The sequence below is a fragment of the Lissotriton vulgaris genome, chromosome 6 (genome assembly GCF_964263255.1).
Source record: "Lissotriton vulgaris chromosome 6, aLisVul1.2, whole genome shotgun sequence".
In the NCBI taxonomy this organism is placed as follows: domain Eukaryota; kingdom Metazoa; phylum Chordata; class Amphibia; order Caudata; family Salamandridae; genus Lissotriton; species Lissotriton vulgaris.
The window spans coordinates 205,644,962-205,668,034 of record NC_141694.1 but is presented as its reverse complement, the minus strand read 5'-3'; the positions used below and the strand labels follow the sequence as shown (position 1 = coordinate 205,668,034).

At 40.5% G+C, this 23,073-nt stretch overlaps 1 protein-coding gene across 1 annotated transcript in view; it reads left to right on the top strand.

Annotated features, from left to right (window-relative positions):
* Positions 1–23,073, top strand: part of LOC147707026 (uncharacterized) — a 686,292-nt gene that overhangs the window by 114,228 nt on the left and 548,991 nt on the right. The window contains exon 5 of the mRNA XM_086925617.1: positions 12,745–12,845. Within this exon, the coding sequence (XP_086781743.1) occupies positions 12,745–12,845 (101 nt within the window). The remainder of the gene's footprint in view (positions 1–12,744; positions 12,846–23,073) is intronic.

Here is a 23,073-nt window from a genome sequence, read left to right as displayed (position 1 = left end):
GATTCTACTAGGGATGCTGGCCAAACCTTTCTTGATTGTACTCCTCATTCAGGACTTAAAATGGGTTTCTGATTCTGACTTTGCAGTTGAGCCTTTTTGGCATTTATTCTGTTTTGCTTGATTTTGAGATTTTTGTAATAAAACCCTTTAACCTTTCCTTGATCTAGAACTCAGTTATGAGTGGTCCCAGTTACTTGTTTTTGGTACTCTGCTACATTGATGTTGGGGAAGGTGCCTTTTCGTGCAATTTCTTAAGTGGGAAAACCATTTAAGGTATTATTTTTTTATTTTAATTTTGGGGTGTTGTGAATATTGAGATATGATTTTAGCTCCCACAAATTGGTAGAAGAAGATGGTTGCCGTATAAAGATCACCTCTTCATTTTTAAAGGGGTCAGAAAAGTGTTTACCCAGTCACTAATGCACATTCTGAGAGAATATTGGATTTTCTGGAACTCCACCAGTGGTACCGGCATCACAGTTTCTCAGAATGTCTCACTTGCAGTGAGTTCCTGAACGATTTTGCAGTGTAAATATGAAACAGCATGAACTGATGTATGGATGGTGTGTGTATTTCCGGTCTGTATTATTGTTGAAATATGACTTTGAAAAATTGTTATGCATTCTCCGATATATTTGAATATGTAATGCTGATTGTAGGTTCAATTGGTGGATTGATCACAGTAAAGTTGGTGTATTATTCATATTTTTGAATTGATTTTGTTTATTATTGTTTGGTTTGATTATCAGATTCATAGAAATCCAAGATGGCGAGGTATTTTTGTTACACGTATGCATATGGTAGTGTGCCGTGTGAGGTGCCGCTTGCACACCAACAGTAGTTTAAAAATTACTAAGATTTCTTTTGTGGGATTGTGTATCTAATCTATGTTGATTTACTTTGCTACTTAGTACATATGAGTAAGCACAGTGACGAGAGAGGATTGCAGCTGGACTGGGGCTTATCTAATGTGAACTGACATTTTAAAACAATACTGTAAAAGAGTACTGTTGCTCTTTTACTATTGATTGATTAATGGCAGTGCCGTGCAGTGATAGGTTGACCTTTGACAGAGTCACGCTGGGATTGGTTGTTGTTCGCTAGTTTGTGGTGATTTGTCTGAACATTTTTAATTAACAATAATGGTAAATGTCCTGAAAAAGCCTAAGATTTCAGTTGTACCTTTTACCGGGAGTTAGAAAATACCTTAAGCCAAGTAAGCAACACTGCCCCAGAGGCCAACAACGCAACCGCCACTGAGGCAAGAGCCAGGGAGGAGGTGGTGGCCATCAGTATAAAAGAGAACTTCTTAAAATAACAGTCCAGAAAAGAGACACATGGGGAGTAACAGCAGTGCACAAAGAAAGAAGGGACACCTAGCCAATCTACGACAGGGAATCCCACTATAGATGAGAGACCAATGATTGTAGGGAGAGTCCACGTAAGAACCAAAGCCTCAAACCTTAGACCTAAGGACGAAATCCAAGGGTAGAAATTAACCCCTCAAAGGGGGCCATACTTAATCCATGGAAACGGCCCAGATTCAGCACAAGCTGGATCATGGAATTCTCACAAACCCAGAGAAAGAGCACAACAAGCAGTAACCTCTGAAGGGCTGTAGACACAACCTAAAACATGTGCTACCCTGTTCTATCTGGAATACAAGAGCAAAGGCCAGGAAGACATACTAAACCGGGGGAACATCTTACAGCTTCAACCGCCAATCAGCGGTTTGGAGAATTTAAGCTCATGCGACCTGGAATCAATAGAATTTGTGGAGCCTAATAATCACATAGGCAATGAGGCAACTAAAGTGATCTGGGGATTTTCTGGTATAGCTAAGAGGATTTTGAATGAGTAGGAACAACTAAGCGCTTGGGGAATCAAATTGTTGCCCATCTATAAAACAATATATTCGCAGCCCCTGTTAACTAGGCATAAGGACCATCTTAAACTCCACCATGACCATGCAATGGTGCTGTCATACTCCATGCAAAGGGGGGATGGAAGCACAACCAGAGGCACAAGGAGGAAATCACTCATCTAGGTCCTGGGAAATATGCAACAGGAATCCCAGTACCGCAATACTTGCTTTGGCTAGCTAGGACAATAAACGCCTGAAGCCATAATCCCTGGCAAAGTAAGACTGCTTCATCTAAACAAAAACATCCTATGTCTCTGCCCCTGGAATATGAACAGTGTGGTAAATAAGATAACAGAGCTGGATCTGCTGCTAAACCTACAAATGTTCAATCTTATCCTTTTACAAGAGACAGGGCTTGATTAACCAACTCACCCACAAGGATTTAAGTTACACCAACTCCAGCTACCAGAAGTGCCAAATTCGGACAAGTTAAGGGAGGACGGGCAATCTATACCTCAACAAAGCGCATATAAGGAGTCAATGAGCTATCTACCAAGCTAGCACTGCTTAATGCACTACCAGCTCTTGGAGTAATGCTAAAAGGTGCATCTAAAAACCTACATCTTGTACTAATTAATGTTTATTTGTACCCACGAGGCAAGGCCAAGGGAATCAACCAGATGGGAGAGGAACTAACCATAATACTAATGAAAGAGCAAAAATCCAACTTTATAATATCTGGTGATTTTAACATGCACATGTTAGGCACATAGGTTATTTCGCCACAGGATGGGAATAACTGGGGATGACAAATAAAGCTAGCCAAGAAACTCTTAGGGATCCTTAAACACCTCAATTTCCATGCACTAAACTGCCAAATTCTGGGAGATCGATCCCAGCTGCCACTTTCCAAAACACGGCAACCACCACCACAATTGACTACACTTATGAATCATTCCCACTGTTCTGCAAAGTTTCGGATTATCACATAGGAGTAATAGACCACAGCGACCACCTGCCACAAGAGATTACAATGTCCATGCAGTTTACAATACCAATGCAGCCAGTAAACATGTCTAGCACGCTCAACAACATAGGGCTTAAATGCAAACTCTATGACCCAGAAAGGCTGCTTGATTCAGCAAACATTCTCCTGCAGGAAAAATAAAACGCAGAACTTGATGCATTAGCAGGATGGGAAAGCCTTACAAAGGCAGTACGAGCAGCACATACAGTTGGAAATGAACCATGACCAAGGGGAATAGAAGATCCTCGAAATGAGTAGCCCTCCATCTCAAAGAATGTGATGGAAAAGCAGCTTAGGAAATCAATAAATCAAGCAATATGGAGACTCTAAAGATGGCAAAATCCAAAGTGAAGTGAGGCAATTAAAAGCAACGCATAAAAGCTTAATCTGAGGACTCCAAAAAGAATCAGGAGAGAGTTTGTGGGCCAGGCTTCTATACGACATCAAGAGCAACAATATTGCACGATTTTGTAACGTGATCAGCACACAACAAAATCCAACAGCCTAGGAGATCAGTTCACATCTGACTGAAGAGACCTGTGCAAAGTTTCTCGATAGTCACTTCAAGAAGGAACCTGGTGGCAATACTGGCCCAAAGGCTAGGAAACACACAATAACCAGGCATCCACCACAATTACAATCTCTGCCAACCAAATTTCCAAGAAAATAGCCATGGAAGAAGAGAGGGCATGCCGGCCCTAATGGAATTCCATAAATCTTGTTCAAACTAGATCGGGACTACTGGGTGAAAGTGCTGAAAGCAGTCTTTAAATGAACTCTTCAATCAGAAAAAATTCAAGCCCCATGGTGAGGCTAATAGTTATCTCCCCAATCTACAAAAAGGGCGACAGGAATGAGGCCAAAAACTACAGATTGGTAGTCCTGATAGACAATGATGCTAAATGTTATGTCAGGCTCATCTTGCATGACTTGTCAAACTGGGTAAGATAAAATGCAGTTATCCCTCTTAACCAAACAGGCTTCCGTAGACACTTGGGGACTACCACTAATATTTTAACTCTGCTGATTGATGCCATAACAGCAGCCAGGGCAACAAGGGAGGTTTGGGTCCTATCTCTGACCGGCTTGGACAACTCCAATATACCAAACAGAACAAATAGCCAGACAGGTTTACTTTTTTGTCATTTGATCACACCCAGCCTATGAGTAGTGATCTACTATTTTATTTTAGTTTTTTGTCTTATTTTAATTTTTCATTTAATTTTTTGTATGTCATCAAAAGAACAGTTATCAACCAATAAAGAATGCATTCAGAAAACAATGTGCGCAATATATACAAGTGTTCAATATGTACAGAATCAATACTTAATTTCAAAGACACCAAAAATAAGGAAGGAAATGTTGGCGTCATGAGGAACACACCAACTGCAAGACTAAAAATGCAGTATATGCCATCCAGTGTCCATGTGAGAAAGTTTACATTGGAAAGACAACACAGGAGGTGCAACAAAGGATTATACAACATCGTTCTCGAATCAACAATAAAACCCTGACAGCACCATTGGTGTCCCATTTTTTACAACACAATCACTCGGTGAATGATCTGAGATGGACTGTGTTGGCAGTGATCAAAAGCGGCAGTGGGGATCCAGAAACACGCTACTTGCTCTGCCAAGCAGCCTCTGTATGTCTTCTTTATCAAATATTGCTCAGCTTTCAATCGCTTAAAACTTACTAAATGAAATATTCTGCCTCTCTCATTGAAACACTGAGGGGCATATCATCAAGGGATTTATCTCTGCTTTTTTGGCTTTAAAAGCCAAGAAAGCGGAGATAAAATTATCTCCCTATCAGCAACAGGGTGCTAACACGCAAATGTGCATGTTAGCACCCTTTTTCTCTACGCTTCCCCTTGCATCTCTAATGAGATGCAAAGGGGACGTTCCAGAGAAAAATAATAGGAGAAATGTTGTTAAGCGACATTTCTCCTATTATCAAGGATATTGGTAACCCTGTTAGTGATAAAAAAAAGCAGCGCTAACCGCGGTTAGCGCTGCTTTTTTTACACCTGGTATTTTCCTGACTTAGCCATGACATCCTATGGAAGGTAGATATCATGGCTACGTTTGTGAGCCCCTATCATCAAGCTAACGCCAAATTTCGAGAGATTATCGTTGGTTTTCCAGCGATAATCACTCATTTGGCAGTTAGCGCGAGGATTTTTATCACTTCTGAGATAAGCGTTGCTGATAGCACGCTATCTCAGTGATAAAAATCCACGCTACCCGGCGATAATTATCCTAGCGCTAAGTGCGCTTAGCTATAATTATCGCTGGGGCTTGATGATATGCTCCCTAATTCTCCTACGCTCAAACACATGGATACAAACACATGGGTTAAAGTAAAGTTAGGGGCCGGAGACCACCTGACAAGAAAGATTCGAACCACAATTGGGCTGAAACAAGGCTGTGTACTAGTTCCAATCCGAGTCAACCTCTTCATGGTAGTCCTGTCAACCAGGCTAAACAAATGTAATTCCCATGCCCCTCAGATGGGGTGGGGGTCTTGTCCTATCAAACCTACAATAACCTGACAATCTCGTACTCACCAGTCGAACACCAATCGGCCTCCATCGCTTACGAGACACAACACAAAGCTACTCAGATGAAAATGGCTTGAGCATAAATCTGGGCAAATCCAAAGTCATGCATTTGAATCAATTGAGGGCTAAAGGAGCCTACTGCTGACACTTGGCCCAACAACAGTTGGTAGCCATCCATGAATACAAATATCTGGGAGTTATTATAGATAGTGAAGGAACCTTCACTGCCCAAAAGGAAGCAATATAGAGGATAGGCACAGCAACAGCAGTGGCACTGAGGAACCTTAAGAACAAGATTGCTAGCAGAATCTTCTCTTATCTACTTGGAAGACTCCATAGAACAGCTTGGCCTATTGAGGCAGAGCACTGCTGAGGCCACTTTTCAACCTTAAAAGAATACAGACATGCAGGCAGGCAGTAATAGTGTGCTTTTCGGGTGAGGGTGTACAATTAAGCTACCACCAGGTAAGGTTTCTGAGCATAGCCGAACAAATTCTAAATAGCAGAGATGTAGCTGAAGGACTCAGTGATCACCCAGTAGGAACTGTGGATGTTACCTAAAAATAAACTATAACACCCCAGCAGCACTCAAATAATTGTTGGTTCCAAATCTTAAGAGCGCAATAATGATCTTACATCGAATACAATGTGATTTACAGCTTTTGTGTGGCCCTTTTTGCACATGAGCTGCTTAATTTGCACAGATATAATGTAACATAATTTTAACATTTGCGAATTTGCACATCATTGTGCAATTTGCACTTTCTTGCCAAACTCAATCAATAGGAGTCCAAGAGATTAGCCCAACTAGCCGGTTTTGACACAGCTGTTTTATCTTACTTTATCTTAAAACTTAGGTTGGGGTCCCAAATTTTGCTTAGGGGAGAAGTGAATGGCTGTCTTCACATATTGTCAGCTGACACATAACATTTTTATTTTTTATTAGCATATAATGCATGTTGGGAAGCATGCCTTAATGAATCGCTGTCTATTTAGCAATTCTTAATCTTGTTTTATCCACTTTTTTATATATGTTGTTGCAGCTGTTTTAATTTATCATGCAAATAAACGTACTTAGTTACCCTCTGATCCCCCTGTGATTAACTCTTAACAAGTTAATCCTATGTCTCCCAGGTCCCATGATCCAAGAGCGCTGTTTTTTTCTAAGCAAGGAGCTGTGTTATGGCTCCATGGGGTATTTTATTTGTGCATTGATCTGTTTTTAACGTAAAGTGCACTTTACTTGCTGCTTCTGATCCCTTCCAATCAGCGTTTGACGGTACCCGTATGTCATAGCAGGCCGCCATCTTGGTTAGTGTACTACTTGTTGGCCGCATTTTACTAAAAAATGAGCACGCGAATGCACCGAGGCTGTCTGCATCCGTCCATGGCCGGAATGCGCCGAGCGCCAAAACCCTGCTCAAAATCCCATTATAACCTATTCAAAAGAGACACTGTTGAACATGGGAGCTAGAAGTAAGCAAAAAGAATGTAAGCAATTTCATTTTTATAAGGATTTTACTGTACAAGACTGTCCATTTGTAAGTTTGCTAACCATACGAATCATGTCAGTATTCTTAACAACAACACTAGGTCTATTAACCCGACTGTTGCTCGCATGTATGAGTTAAAGGAGACCGCTTTAACATGTGTCCTACTTAATACCAGGCCACACTCCAAACATAAATATGAACTTACTGATTTCTTTGAGCAACATAACCCTGACATAATGTTCCTTACAGTGACCTGGACTAACAGTTCCTCCGAGCCGGACTTTAACACGTCAATACCAAAGGGGTATGATATGTTTAGAATTGATAGAGAAGGACAAAGGGGTGGGGTACTGCTTTTGTTCATCGCACCAACATTAAGGCATCATTTGCTGCCATCCCTCGACTTGAGGAAGAAGCTATTCGGTTTACCCTTAAATGCAATAACATGGTAGCTTTCAATGGGATTCTAATCTATTGACCACCTGGTCCTCCATACAGACCGTCATGGAATCGTGTATGGAATATCCCAATTTCTCCCTTTTGGGGATTTTATTTTCCACCTAGAATCCACGGAATGTCGAGATATCATCAACTTGATCGATGGTCTGAAGAGCTTTGACGTTACAGAACCAACTCACATAGGTAATCATACTCTTGATGGCATTTTTACCAACCATGCCCAGATAAAATCAACAGAGCCCTACCTATGACTTGGACAGATCACAGCGCGGTTTTCTTTGAGTTATCACTTCTTGGACAGCCCCTTAACAAAATCAAACAACAATAGAAGGGTTACAGCACGATCCTGGAGGAAAATAAACACTCCAGATCTTGAATTCGCCTTAGGTGCCCAAAATCCCTGTCTAAATACAGACCTTGATTCTGCAGCCCTAAACTTTGACGGCTGGATTGATTCTGCTGTTGTAAATTACCCCAGAGAGGCATATGCATAAGCACAGAGAATTTGGCAAATGCAAACAATTCAGCCCTGACACTGAATTTTGTAACAAATTAGCTGAGTTCTTCCACAACAAAGTAAATAAGGTTTATGAGGAGTTTGCTAGTTGCCACGTGGGGGACAACCAGGATATGTCAAACAAAGGCGAGGCTACTTTGCAAGCCCGCTTACATAAGTTTAATCACAAAAAATCAGAACAACTTGAGAGGCTCATACTGGCAACAAAATCGGGACCTCCACTGGACCCCTATCCAGCCATGGTCCTTCATACGCAGAACATTTAGCACCCCTCCTTAACAATATTCTGGGTGCTGGATGTTTCCCTAACATCTGGAAAAACTCCTTAGTTAGGCGCATACCGAAAAAACCTTCACATGATCCGATGGAGGTTAGCAATTACCGATCTAGCTCCTGTTTGCAATTTCCTTCACAAATTCTGGAAAAGGCTCTTAATGAAGAGCTGCTTTTTTTAGAGTCTAATAATAAACTAGACCCTGTGCAACATGGATTTTGACCCCTACATAGCACTGAGTCTGCATTGATTGCTGCCACCGAGAAAATTTGGGTCCAATTGGACGGCGGAGGGATGGCTATACTGATTTTGCTTGACCTCTCTGCTGCGTTCGATACGGTTAATCATCAAATACTCATCCATTGCCTGTCAGAAATAGGAATCACAGGCAAAGCTTCTAACATACTCGGATCCTACCTATAGATAGAGAACAGACTAAAGTGATGGGCGAACATAATTCCCAACCCTATGCTCTGCCTTGCAGGGTGCCTCAGGGATCGTCGTTATCCCTAACTTTGTTCAAAGTCTATGTTACCCCATTTGCAAAACTCATTCGATCTTATGGCTTTACTGCCATCTGCTATGCAGATGGCACTCAAATAGTTGTAACTCTATCCTCAAAGCCTGAGGTCGTGGCAGTTAAATTTAATGATTGTATGGTTCATACCATTAGGTGGATGCGGGATAACTGCTTGAAGTTGAACACCGACAAAACCAAAGTGGTTTTGTTTGGCAAGTATACTTCCTTTTGGAACTTATCTTGGTGGCCATAAGCAGCGGGGTCTTGCCCATCCCAAGTAAATAAGGTAAAGAATATTGCTGTCATTTTAGATGACCATTTAGCATTATCTGATCAGGTCAATGGTATTACATCATCATGTTCCTTTACGCTGAAGATCCTACGAACATTTTTACCTTTCATTCCCATGAAATTTAGGAAAACAGTTATCGTTGCTTTGGTGTTATCAAAAATTTACTATTGCAAGCCCTCTACTTAGGGGCAAACAAGAGGACTGTTCGCAAACTGTAATCGTTACAAAATGCAGCCGCATGATTACTACTTAAAATTCCCAAATTCAGTTCTGTATCCCAAAGTATTCAAGAACTGCACTGGCTTCCGGTTCAGGCAATGATTCAATTTAAGTCAATGTGTATTGTGCACAAGATACTTCATTATGCTGGACCTGCCTACTTTACTAAGTGCATCATATGGCATATTCCACAACACAATCTCGGGTCGTCGACGGTCTCCCTACTTGTTGTTCCCAGTGTGAAGACTGTAAAATGGGGTGGCAGAAGCTTTTTTCATCTGGGCCCCAAAGTCTGGAACTCACTACCAATTAGTCTGAGAAGTCAAACCAATAGAAAATCACTAAAAACATGGCTTTTCACATTGAACCCATATCCTTACCAAATTTCCCTCCGGCTTAGCTTAAATTACAGCCAGACGCCTCGGCATACATGCGTTTTATAAAACTTTCATTTCATTTCATCTGGGGAGACTTTTTATTTATTTTCAAGCACTTCCTAGGCTGGAGTTTTTGCTTTACACCTTGGAGTGCGGGGCCTTCTGGTGGCTGGTTCTGTAGCTGCATTCTACGAGGCCTAAAGTGTTGCAAGAAAAACTCACATGGCATGTTGATTTTAATACTTTACTGACAGCATACTGCTGACGGTGGTTTTTGATAAACACTGCTGTGCTGTCTTGACAATAGTGATTACATTTAAACACAATTAATGATTTCAATGATATAATGGTGATTTTAGAACTTGTGGTTATTAGTCTTTTAATTTGGGGACTACTGGACAAAGGCAATAGACATGCCTTATATTTTGATTTGATGACCACTTGAAAAAGACAATTGGCTTGTCTCATATTTTAATGTGGCAACCCACTCCTGCTTTACTTAAAGTAAACCCCCCTTATATTTTGTGTTTTGTTATCTGGTGTAGGGGGAGGGAAGTTATGTTGATTTGTTTGGGGGGTGTTCATGACCCAGTAGGGAACAGATATGATTTCTGAATGTCAGCAAAGGGAATTCTGTTTACTGGATGCATATATTTTTGGAAATTAACGCATAGTCTTCACTGGTGTGTGTAATAAATGTACTTTTAACTTTCTCAAAGAAAATCACTGCCTGAACAATTATGTATTCAGTGGTATTATTGTTTGGCAATGAATGGTACCTTTCTTTTTTCAAAGAAAAGCACTGGCTGATCAATTATTTATTGAGTTGTATTTTTGTGTGTCAATGAATAGTCATGACAAGTCAACACCACCTCCACTGAGTAGATCTTGGACTGCTCTGCTTTGCTACCCTCAAAGAGTCAAGTGCTACAATGGGGTGCTTGGTTCCCAGTGAGGAGGCAATTATGGGCCTGTTGTTGCTTGTGCAGTCCTCAAATTCTGCACAACTAGTTACCTAATTTCTTACAGAGAGGAGATGGAGAAAGCAATCAAAATCTCTTCGAAAGGTAGGAAGCACAGGCAGCCAATTAAGTACCAGTCCAAAACCTATGATACAAGCTAGAAACCTAATGAATGCTTAAGGCACAAAAGATATGGGCCATCATCTAAGAGATCCGGTTTTCTGCCCAGTCATTCAGAAGATGGTTCCAAAACCTGCCAGAATTCATGGGATTATCAACTTTCCTAACTATGCCAGATTAGAATGTTCTTTAGAGGTGTTTGGCAGAAAATTGTCTTTATTCCACAAGAAATGGCAGGAGGAGGTCAAAAACAGTTGAGGAAATCACGTGGTTTTTCAGAATCATGTTTAGAGTTGTTGAGGCATCCTCAGGAAAATAGTTTTGTACTTCTCTTCCAAACAACCCAGAGAAGAGACAGAGTCTTCATCAGAATATGTTAATCCTAATGAAGAAGAATGCAATAGAATTTGTTCCAGAGTTGAAAAAAGGAAAGAGATAATGTTCACGGGGGTTCTTGCTGAAAAGATTGTCTGGACAGTACTGTCTCATATTTTCCAAAAAACAATTGCTATTTTCCTCAAGGGATGCTCGGAGGTATCCGTATCTGCTGATTGGTTAACAGTCCTGAGGGTACCTAATCATGAATCTACAGAAGGTAGTGTAGTATTCATATTAAGGTAAGTTGGATATCTTATAAACAATGAGAAGTTAATTTTGGAGCCATACCAGAGCCTAGAGCACAGATGCTTGGTTGTGATCTGGTGTGGGGCTAGTTTGTCTTCCTCAGGAGAAGAAGTTCAAGTGAATTCAAAGACTGTCAGCTCTCCTACGTCAGGTCTTTTCCTCAGCAAATATATAGGAGTACGGCAGTAGGCTTGCAAATATAATTAGCCTTTTTCTACAGATATAGGCGCTTGTGGTTACTTGGGCACATCTACATCTGCAGGGCATTGGTTCAACACACTCTGCAATATTGGGCACTGCCTTGAAATAATTCTACATTCTGAATCTGGCCTCAAAGGACATAAAGCTTCAGGTGAGTTGGTGAATAAACTCTTTCAATCTGTACAGGGCTGTTCGTCTGTCATCTCAACCACAACTATATTAACCAGAGATGCCAGCTAGTAGGATTGGGAGTGGTTTTGGGATTGTACACAGCCTTGAGTCATTTTGAGGATTGCAGTGACATGGACAAAATAATCCTATTTTTTTAAACATTATACATTAAATTTGGCCTACCGGTCAGAATTGTAGTTTGTTACAAAAAAGCTGAATGCAAGAAAAGGATCATAAGCTGTTTGGTATATTATGATTTTATGCTTGTTGAATAAATATTTAGCATGATTGTCTGATGTGTGCATCTTCTTTATGATGGCGTTGCTTTGATGTTATTGCAATAAGTGAGGATGGCACTAATGTATCACTCTGCAAGTTGTCACTTGTCACTCTTCTTTAGCATGTACTATGCATTTCTGTAATTTTTATATATGTGTCAATAAACCTCATAGAGATTAATATATATTCTTGAGTGAAAGTAGTAGAATCGAATGTGGTACCTAATGTATTTCATTGTTAATGTAGTAGTAATTGTGTTTTACCTCATTTAAGCATTACAAAGGCTTCACTGATGAAATGAAGGCATTCTAAAAACAGTGAGCAGTGTTCAGTCCAAATTAGCATAAGTCATTGTTTGGTTGGAGTGGGGAGTGTGGACAAATATCTGGGTAGCCACTTGTGCTATCTCAGTCCCTAGGTCATTCAGGAACCCATCTTTATCCTAGATAAAGATTTGAGAGTTAATGGAGTCAGACTATCCTTCTGTTCATAAATTTTTTTATGTTTACTGTGGTTGCATTCTGCATATCAATTATTATACGATGTGTTGTACTCGGCTTAATTTGTATTTTTTTCGAGATTTTGCTCAAGGATAAGAGGCTGCTCCATTACTTGCACAGTGCCTTAGCTATACATTATTTATATATATTTGATATGCCATCTTGTAGGTCACTATTATATACATTTGTTGTAAAATGTTGAGAATACATTTTGATCAATTTATATTTGATTTTAACAAGGTGGTGAACTCTCCCCTCATTTCTTTTCCCCTAAATTTACAGCTAACAATATCCAGCTTACAATCTTGGAAAGGTTTACAGCGGATCTAAATAATAAAACATCAGAAAAGTACATCTCTTATAAAACCAAGTTTGAGACGGAAGTATGTTTTCTTTGTTTATTTTCATTTTTAAATCTAAACCCGTGTTATTTTCCTTTGTCTATATACTGAATATTATTGTTCTAATTGTCTTATAGCGGATAAGAACATTTTGGAAAACAAGCGGTGACAAAGCCATTATGTCTTTCTCATGAATGAATGTTTCTTCTCAGCCCTTGATAGGTTTACGCACTCAATAAGTCATCATACATGCACTCTGTCACTCATCTTTCAACCCATGAACCGATTCATCCACCCACCACTCATTCTTCCATTCACTCACTTACCCACCCATAACCCCAAAAAGATAAACACAGCCTCCACAACATAGTTCAAGGTAAATTAAAAGAATAAAGTAGACAAAAGAAAACCCGCTGCAACCATCATGGAGGTTAGACGCATGCAATAACAAATAAAATTAGACATCGCAGCAGGCAGCCTTACAGAAGACGTTACCTGCATCAACAATCCTTTTTGTTTGTCAAATTTGTATCCAAATGACAACAAGCATTGGCACTGAATAGCAGGTGTTAGATTGGTGCAACAAGGAGAAATACTTTTATTTCTCCTCATTTTTTCTCCTTCAATGTGTGCTGAATTTTGCAGCACACATAGAAAGAGCAAATCACCGTTAAAGATTGTTTATGTGCAGGAAGTTGCCCCTTCCTGCACATAAACACGCATCCTTGCACTATGGCACAAGGGTGTTTGTGTTGGCACTAGGCAGCTTTTTTAGCGCCAGTGCTAGGAAAAACACGGGGGTGTGCCATATTCTTTTACATAGGGCACTTCCTTGCATTTTAGAAATGATGCAGCCCGGTGCTGCTAAATTGTGTGCAACGCTGTGCCATTTCCTTGCAGCTATCCCTGATGGACTGTCAAGGGTTCTAAATTAATACACATGGGGAAAAGATAAAGCTACAGGAGAGAAATCGAGACAGCAGGAAGAGGGTACACAGAGACTTGCTAGTGAGAAATAAGATAAGCAGATGCAGATAGCACAGCAGGGCAGAGAAAGTGAAAGAAGACCAGCTAGTGGAAGGATTTGTCTTGGGGACATTTACCTAAAAGCAGCAAGAGGAAGGTAGAGGGGCAGTAGCTGGGGTGAGAAATGTGTAGAGGGTACAGCTAGGGAGTGATAAAGAGAGAGGAATTCAAAGGAAAAATTTACGGGTGCCAAAGGAAGAGAATAATGAGGGCAAGGTTCAAAAGAAACAGCTGTGGAAATAAAAATGCGGAGGAGAAAGGAATTAGAAAAATAGAAAGAAAGGGATGTGCATACAGAACAATTGGGAAGCGAGGACGAATGCAAGAAAATGACACGAGTTAACACAGATACTGTAAAATTCTCACATTGTAATTTAGATTGCTGAGGAAATGGGTCGCTGGTGAGCCAATCCAGCCTTTATGGACTAGTAGGTACTATCGATTACAGGTTGGATGATTTCTAGGCACCTGTTTACCTTTGCCGTTAACTCAATTTACCACTAAGGAATCCATATGCTTAGAGCAGGTCTTCAGGAATTAGGACATTTAAATTATTGGTGTGATTATTCCCTGGGCCCCATGAGACAGAATTCCTCAGAATGAATCGTTATCTCCAGAACACTGATACATTTTAGTGGCCTATTGGATTTACAAATTATGCATTAGAATATGGAGCCTGTGAAAAACTCTCCAAATATATACTCCAAATATATAATTATGTGGAGATTGTCACCTAATTCCAGTGACCATGTCTATATCTAAGCCGTCCAACATGATATGAATGCCATTGGAAGAGCCAGTGGCATTCCGACAAATTTAAGTTCAACTCTATGCGGAAGGTGGTTTTTAAAGGGAAGTTTACTGACAGCAGAAAACCCCCAGGGCCTTCTTACCATAAAAGTGTAACCCTTGAGGACATGCCTGTTAGTTCTTGTTGAAATGTTCTGCCTTCCTAAGGGGCTTCACCCTTTAATGAAAGCATTGCTTAATTTGAGCTGGTGGTTTCCAGTGCTCGGAACCAGCACTTACTTGTCAACACCAGCGCTTGTGACAGTCTGCCACAAGGTGGAGCTATCTAGCTAATTTAGAGATGAATCTTCCGGGGACTCGGAGGAGGGTAGCTGATGCTGACTGGGCCGCCAAACTAAACAGAAGCAAGCGTATCACGCGGCGCCTCCTTGTCACCCGTTGACATGGCAATTCACAGAACTTTGGATCAACACGATACAAACATAGTAGGTAGCATGAACTGTCCCCGCTCCGTGTGGGTAGTATCCACAAAATATATGAATGCTTTTTGTCCCTAAGAACATCAAAAGCACAAAACATGTCAACAACAACGATTTTTCTTAGGGGTGACCACCATTAGTCCCAACTTATTAGACAGGGAGGGCACTTTCCTTAGCTGCCTTCACTCTCGGTTGACTACCTGGTTTCCTCCAAAACCTGAGACAGCCAAACTCCTAAATAGGCTTTTTTTTTTTAGGTCTGGGAGGGTATTCCTACCAATAAAGTGTTGTGCTAGAAAATCCCCTTACCAGTTTTAACTTCACACACCATACCCCATATTAAAAATAACCCCTCCTCACTTGCATTTATCTATACGGCAAATACGAAAAAGATCTCTACGAAAGCGACCCTTCGGGGGACCCATTGGGCATTGCAGCGACGGCCCAACGAGGAGGAACGCCCGATGATGAAGCTTGACATCCTCTAGGGGCTGTGTGAGGGCAACATGAACAGTCTTGTTGACTGTCCACTCCCATCACCCCAGTACAGGCACACTCTACAATTGTGAGGATTCGTGCCCATCTTACTCCTAAACCTCACCAAGGAACACAAGCCCTCTGATTATCTTTTGTACTGATCACTAGGAGCATGGGCTTCTGGACCTCCTAAACTGTCCCCCCTCCTCTGAATCACTTTCTCTCTCTGAAAGGGTTTCTCGTTTGAAACGTAATTTAGAGAAGACCGCAACAACAGTTAGTTATTAATTCAATATACATTAAAAATAACTATTAACTGCCACCCACGCCATTCATATAGCTTTGTGAGTATGAAATAGTCCAAATTGTCACACTTTAAGGAGTGTGATGGTTAGTAGATGTGTTATTAGTATCACTAGCAGCACGGACAGGGGCAATGTGTGGTACAAGCCTCAGTGGCCTTGTAACAAGAGCCCTGACACTTATCTTTTTACAAATTAAGCACTGGGCGAAAACCAAAGTGGGGTGGGAGATGTAAAGAAAGAGTTATAAAAAGTGTATTAAAAAGACTATGGATCACATGTAGAAAACCCTCTTGCATTCACTAGCAGTGCAAATAGCAAAATCCAACTGTTTGCAAAAGCAAAATAGTCTTCTAAGATGTAGGCAAGGCTTTGTAGTCACAATTTTAGGTAATCACGATTACATAGAGTTGCGACTATAAAAAAGGAATCATTATTTACGGTTCTCTAAGCACATGTACAAAGCATTTCCCAAATGCAAACTGGGCATTTAGTAAATGCTATCAACTTTGACTCCTAGTCAATGGTAACCATGTGCAATTTTTGAAATTGCAAAAAAAAGCATTTTTGTATGTGTCCTGTAGTGTACACATGCCCCTAGGGCATGTATGGGCTTCACATGTACACATTTTTTGGGCGGAGCTTTAGGGGGGCCTTAGCCCCCCATGAACCCTTGGATTTGCATTACCTAATTTCCAAATACCAATTAGGTCATCGCAAATTAGGTAATGTAAAAAGCATTCGCACTATGGTCCCATAAGAACAAACGGTGTAGTATTACCTAATAGTGATTACCTAACTGTGATTGCAAATCTTAAGGAGTACCTATTGGGAATTACTTAAATAGCGGTTACCTAAAATTTGCTATTTAGGGAATGTAAAATAGATGTTTGATTCATGTGGCCCTAGGACTAGAGAGATGGTGGGACAGGTGAAGCAATGAGTTATCTAGGAGGGATGGTTGAAAGGGTATATTAAGGGGGAGCTACACACAAGGGAATGAGCTAGAAGTACATTACTTGCATTCCCATGTAGTGCTGAAAATGAAATAAAAAGTTAGTTCTCTGAAAGCAAGGCAGGGTGAGCAGTGGAAGGATAAAAGTCAACCATTCAGAACACTGTGAGACCTAGACGCGACTCAGTGAAGCAAACACAAGAATAAGCAGGCATGCTACTGAATCATGAGCAGGGAAGTGAGGCAGACAACAATCTTATTCAAAGATGAGCAAGTGCCTGGACCAAAGGACCTTCTATGTGTATGAGAAACATTCGGTCTGTCCAACAGAAAGATAAAGATGTCTCTGGTTGAGACCAAAAAATTATATCTGGGTTTGTCGACTGGCCCAACACTAAAATCTAATCAGATTTTAGAAATGACCAGACGTTAAGCAAATATTTTCAGTTAAAACCATCAGGTGCAATTTCTCCTTATATTATTTCTATGTGGATATAAAACCTAACTGAATTTTCCCTGTCCAATTTATTGACCTCTGCCATCAAAACTAGCATTGACAAAGCTAGGTCAATGGTAGATCTATTTTATTGTATGCAAAAGCCACAAAGATAAATATATGAATAAATAAATCATGCTAGTGTCTTCGGGCCAGATGTACGACCATGTCATCTAGTGACTCGCAAAGTGCACTAAATTTTGAGTCGCAATTTGCGAGTCTCTAAATGCCATGCACAAACAGTGTCTGAGACACTGTTAGCGATTCCTAATGGGGTCGCAAATTGCATGCCTCATGCATATTAATGAGGCACTCGCATGTTGCGATCCCAGGAATGACTTGCCCTCCCAGTTATGGTGGTCTGTTGGGTTCAGCAGACCTCCATGTCTGGGAGTGCTTTTAAATATAGCAGTTTTTTTTAAATACAGCCCATTTTCGTTTTATTTAGTAAGAGCAGGTAGTGGTCCTTGGGACCACTGCCTACCCCTAAAAAATAATTACATTCGCAAAGGGAAAGTGGTTCCCTCGGGACCCCTTCCCATTTGCGAGTGCTTTACCACCCTCTTGAAGAGGGCGGTAAATTGTGTGTGTTTTGCGACCGCAATCATGATTGCAAAACATTCTTACATAGGCCTCTGGATCGCTATCAGGAAGGGATGTCCTTGGAACGCCCCTTGCTAATAGCGACTTGCAATTCCTATTTAGCAAGTCACAAAAGAATTGCCACGCACTAAATAGAGATTGTATTTGGGACTATTAGATTTTGCATGAGCAAATGTGTGGCAAACCCGTTTGTACATGCAAAATAGGGTCGTACCTCTGTCCATAAATGTGGCAACTATAGGCTTGGAATAAAAAAAATGCACCATTCTATCTGATATTAAGAGAAAGCCTTGGGTGCTTATTAGCATGCATGTGTACTTAGAACAGTTGTAGAAACCTTTTTTTTAGAATGTTTGAATATCACAGGAAATGATAATCCTTATTGGTGCAAAGAAAATATTATATTGACTGTGAATAACAGCAACTGTGAGACATAGTTTAAAAGCACTGGGACAGTTAAACAAAACAAGTGTAAAGATGGAAAAGGAAAAATATTACGAAATGTTAATCAAGCACCCACTCTAAGTGCCTGCCCCTGCTTCTAACTGCTACACTGGGCAGAGAAATATTGAGGGGGCAATGCATAGCCTCATGTAAATATATGAAAATAATTCCTGAACTAATGCCATCCTCCACTCTGTGCATTTACCTTCTCACCACCAAAATATAATGTAAACTGGTGTCCTGTCAACCCATCACCTTCTACCTCTCCCAAACCTAAATTAAAAAGTAACATCCTGGCATGTTGCCACTCACCAAACCACACTTGGTGCTTTCCAGTCACTAAATCTGAGCTCTGTCCTCTCACCTAAGTGTAGAACTGGTGATGCACAGACTGCATCTCTGTCAAACTCTATTGTCAGCATTGCATGTGTTCACTTGCTAGTTCAGGTCTACAGAGATATGTCCTGACGTGTAATATGGTAATTGGGATAAGCATTCTATGACACACTGATAAGCACTGAGACAGACTTCCACTGTCTCGTTGGTTAAATCGTTAGAAAGAAAGGGTGATGGGAAGGATAAAAAAACAAAGAAAACTTGAATTTAAGGTTTCTGTCCTATGGTTACACCCTTTTGCTTTTTTAGAGCTTCAATACGGGACAAAAACGGCTGTGGTGTATCGAAGAGTCAGCAATGATGCGCCTCGCATGAAATACCAGCATTTGTAAAGGGCACAGCTACCTCCGGAGAGGTGTCCCAGCGCTGGGGGCCGTTGGGAATATTAAGCATGCTATTGCCCAGAGTCACAAGGTGCTGGGCTAACCTGCCACTGGTGCAAGGGATCGAACCATGAGCTCCGTGTTCCGAAGTCAGCCGCGCTGGCCGTTGCACCACAACTCTATCCCTTTAAGATTAGAGAAAAGGGCGCACTCAGGGAAGAGATCTCATATAGAGCAACGTGAAGTGAATGACGACAAAATAAAACACAATTTTGAACAACAGATGGGCTCACATTCTTAAAAAAAACACCTGAAGGCAGAAATGTGTCCCTCCCACACCTGCATGTTTCTAAGTACTGCTTCTGTTTCCATGAGTATTAGCCTTTTCTGAACTAGAGAGCAGTTATGCGCTCAAGAATACTCTACTATATAGACAAACATGTAGATCAAAAACCAACAATTGAGAATAGACTGCCAAGCAGATCCACCATTAAACAATTAAAACTCTGCAAAAAATATAGACCTGCTCTTTCCTAAGCATACACAGCCCAGGAATTTTGTAATACATTTTCAAAAAAGTAAATATAACCATTTAATCATTGATAGACGACTTGCTTACCTCATGTCATTCAGGATATACTATTGCCTGTCAATCCAAGTAAATTTCAAGATGATGTGCTGTTTCAAACAATCAGACAATCACAGCTTCTTCAAAACAAATTGATAGAAAGTCTAACTGTTGTGTGATATTTATTTTTAGGTTACTAATCGAATTACCCAATGGCTAGTTGTATGCAGGCTGCCAGGCTCAGGTGTAACAAGTGTTCCATGGGCCCTCATGTAAGCAAGAATAATCCCTCTCATCCCCTGTTGGGGTATTGAACTGCAGTGAATCCCTCACAAGCCTAATGAATGGTATTAAAAAAGAAATAACACCCAAAAACATGATTTTTCAGAATCTTTCTTCTGGTCGTAAAATACTTACTTAGTGACACTTTCCTGGTGAATTTGAACACCATGTTTTCAGCAGCAGGGTTAATAATAAAGGTGGATTAAGAAGCACACAGAGAAAAACAGATATCATTACACTTAAGTAAATAATGTGTGTTACTATTAGCTGTACTATAGTGTTGGAGCGAAAATCAGGTAAATAAAGTTTCTGGTTTTACAATAAACTTCAGACTAATCCTCAGGCTGACAGATCTTGGCCGTTGTTGCAAGGCGAAAGACTCAATACTAGGAGTGAATCAATGAAGAGAGTTAATAGAATTTTTAAGGATTTTATTAAACTCAATCTTTAGTATGGTATTTATTTGGAAATTTTATTCATCATTAATATCAAATAAGATGAGTAACAATTGTGAATCCTAAATCAATTTCAACCGTGTTCCATAAATGAAAGAATACCTATTCAAAAATTAATGAGCAAAGTGTCTATTAGGACTCATACAGAGCTCTAGGTCGAGAGAGTGAGAGCAAGCATAAAGATTTGGATAATCAGTTTAAAACTGCAAGAGAAATCAAAAGGGAACGTCCCATAAAGAGAAGTTTGAGAAACCCGTTGGAGTCTCAATACAAATAAGCAAAGGGTCTGGGGCAATGGGAAACATTCTGCAAATTGTGAGCCAGCATGAGAGATCATTCTGCATAGAGGAGAGAGGTTGGATAGGGACAGTCGGTCTGCGGCATCAGCAGCATCTGATCTGAGCCAGTCTAGGAACACAAACCTATATAAACCACACATGTTGTTAGTAAGCGAAACATTCTTTGGCCACCGTCTTCTTTTGTCCAATCACCATCCAAGATTCATCTGGAAGCCGGATCACACCTCTCCATTTCTCCATTAGGACAAAGAACTTCTTCACTTTGTTAGCAAAAGTGTTGCAACTAATATTGAGCACTGTTCAGCTCTGCTCTGTGTTGACCTTTCCCACATATTCTTATAATGGGCTATCCTTCAAACTGAAGAAAGGAAGGTAGAATTTAAAACCATCTTCAGAAAAAATATAAAATGTTATGTAGAATTGAAAAATAATTCTGCCGACTCGTAATATGAAGTTGCATAGCTTCCATTTAAACTACACTTTTAATCAAACTTTGACAATACATTCCTTATACTAATCAGCAACATGTCTGAGAAATATGTGAATAATGTTATAAAATGTTAAACCTATTATGAAAATGCATCCTTCAGCAAGAGTCAAGAGTACATATTGTTGTTACATCATTTTCTCCATGATCTCATTTTAGTAAAAATCCTATGTTAGCATTTTCTAAATTAACAGCATTTAGCATTGCATTCAAGCCGCTTGAGGCCTGGTGCATGTAAGTGCGGCAGCTGTGTCTATTTCTTTCTTTTAAACATTTCTTTTACCTTTTATTTGACACATTTTAGTTTCTGCACATTTATTAAATCTATATTCTTTTAATTTATGCAAACGCTCTATTAGTACTCATTTATTTGATGTACTTCAGAAAGATGAAAGGCTGAAACATCTTGTCAGGATTTAAACCCATGACCTTAAGGTTTCATTGTGGGTTTTCTTAATAGCATGATACAATTACATTGAATGGACCTAATGTTTCACTCCTGTGTGCCAAACCAATAAGTGGGCACTATTGCATTTCCAAGTGTGCATTGCTACACTTCAAGTGTGCACTGCTGTGGACAAACATCACTAGTGCCCTCCAGACGGATACAATCTGTGTTTTGGGGTAAAAATCAATCATTGACCTGAATACTAGTCTTTCTTCCCTGTGCAGATTTTTTGTGATATAGTATATAGCATGAGTAAAGCGGTATTTATGCAGCACATCACAATATGTAAGTAAGTTTTGTTAGTACTGGACTACTAAAAATTAATGCAAATCTTAAGGACAAAATATTATCATAGGATAGTAACAGTGCATTTTTGTAAATGTATGAATCTGGAGTTATTAGTGAGCTGTAATGCTACTCAATGTCATCAATATTCCTTTTAATTTTTACTCCAATTTAAAAACTGGTAGAAGTGTGCAGTCCCATCAGGGTTGATAGAAGGAGAATTGCTACCCTGGGTGATGTGAGAATGTCCTGATACCAGTGACACGCTAGTCAGATCTGTACAAACTATGAAGGGATTTGTATATTTCTTACCTTCTACTCTGGGGCATACATGCCAGACCAGCGTTTCTTAAAGTTTTGACTTCTGTGTATCGCCACTTAATCATTACTGGAACCCGGGGACCCCCACTGAGTCATTATAGGTAGCTGAAATATTTTGTCTAATTCACCATCAAGTATAGAAAACCTTATTACATTTCTAGTTTTGCTTCTATATTTCTGCATACTTAATTAAGTGTAATACTATTTAATGTGTTAACAGTCGCAGACCCCCTGAGTAGTTCTCATGGACCCCCAGTCGTCCTTGGACCACAGCCCCTCATCAGGGCCGGACTGGGAACCAGAACCGGCCCTGGCAAAGTGCTCGGCCGGCCCCCCTCCCCCCTCCGGGCCGGTTTTCGGCCGTTTTTGTTACAGGGCCGTTTTTGCAGCATAACGGCCCTGTAACAAAAACGGCCCCAGGGGCCCAAAACCGGCCCCCAACCATGCGGCCCACCGGGGAATTGCCCGGTGCCCTCAACGGCCAGTCCGGGCCTGCCCCTCATGCTTTCTTCAGAGTCCACCATAATGCTTATACTGGCATTAGGATACCATAGCCTAGACTTCCACTCAACTATGCCAACCCAAGACACCATTATAGCTCCTATGGTAGCCCTCATATCCTGTTTGGACCCATATGTGAAAAACAATCCCCAGTGCTGGTCCTCAGACATCCTCCATCTGCACTCAGAACATCAGCATTGCTTAAGAGCTGCCCATGACTAGTCATTAGGCTCTATTGGTGCTTACAGCTTCTAATCTAAACCCAAGAGGATGGTAGACACTGATCCACTTTGTATACCCTCAATGAACTCTAATAGACCCCAGGCACTGTCACCAGTTTCTCACTTTGATCCACCTGTACCGGTACTCAAAC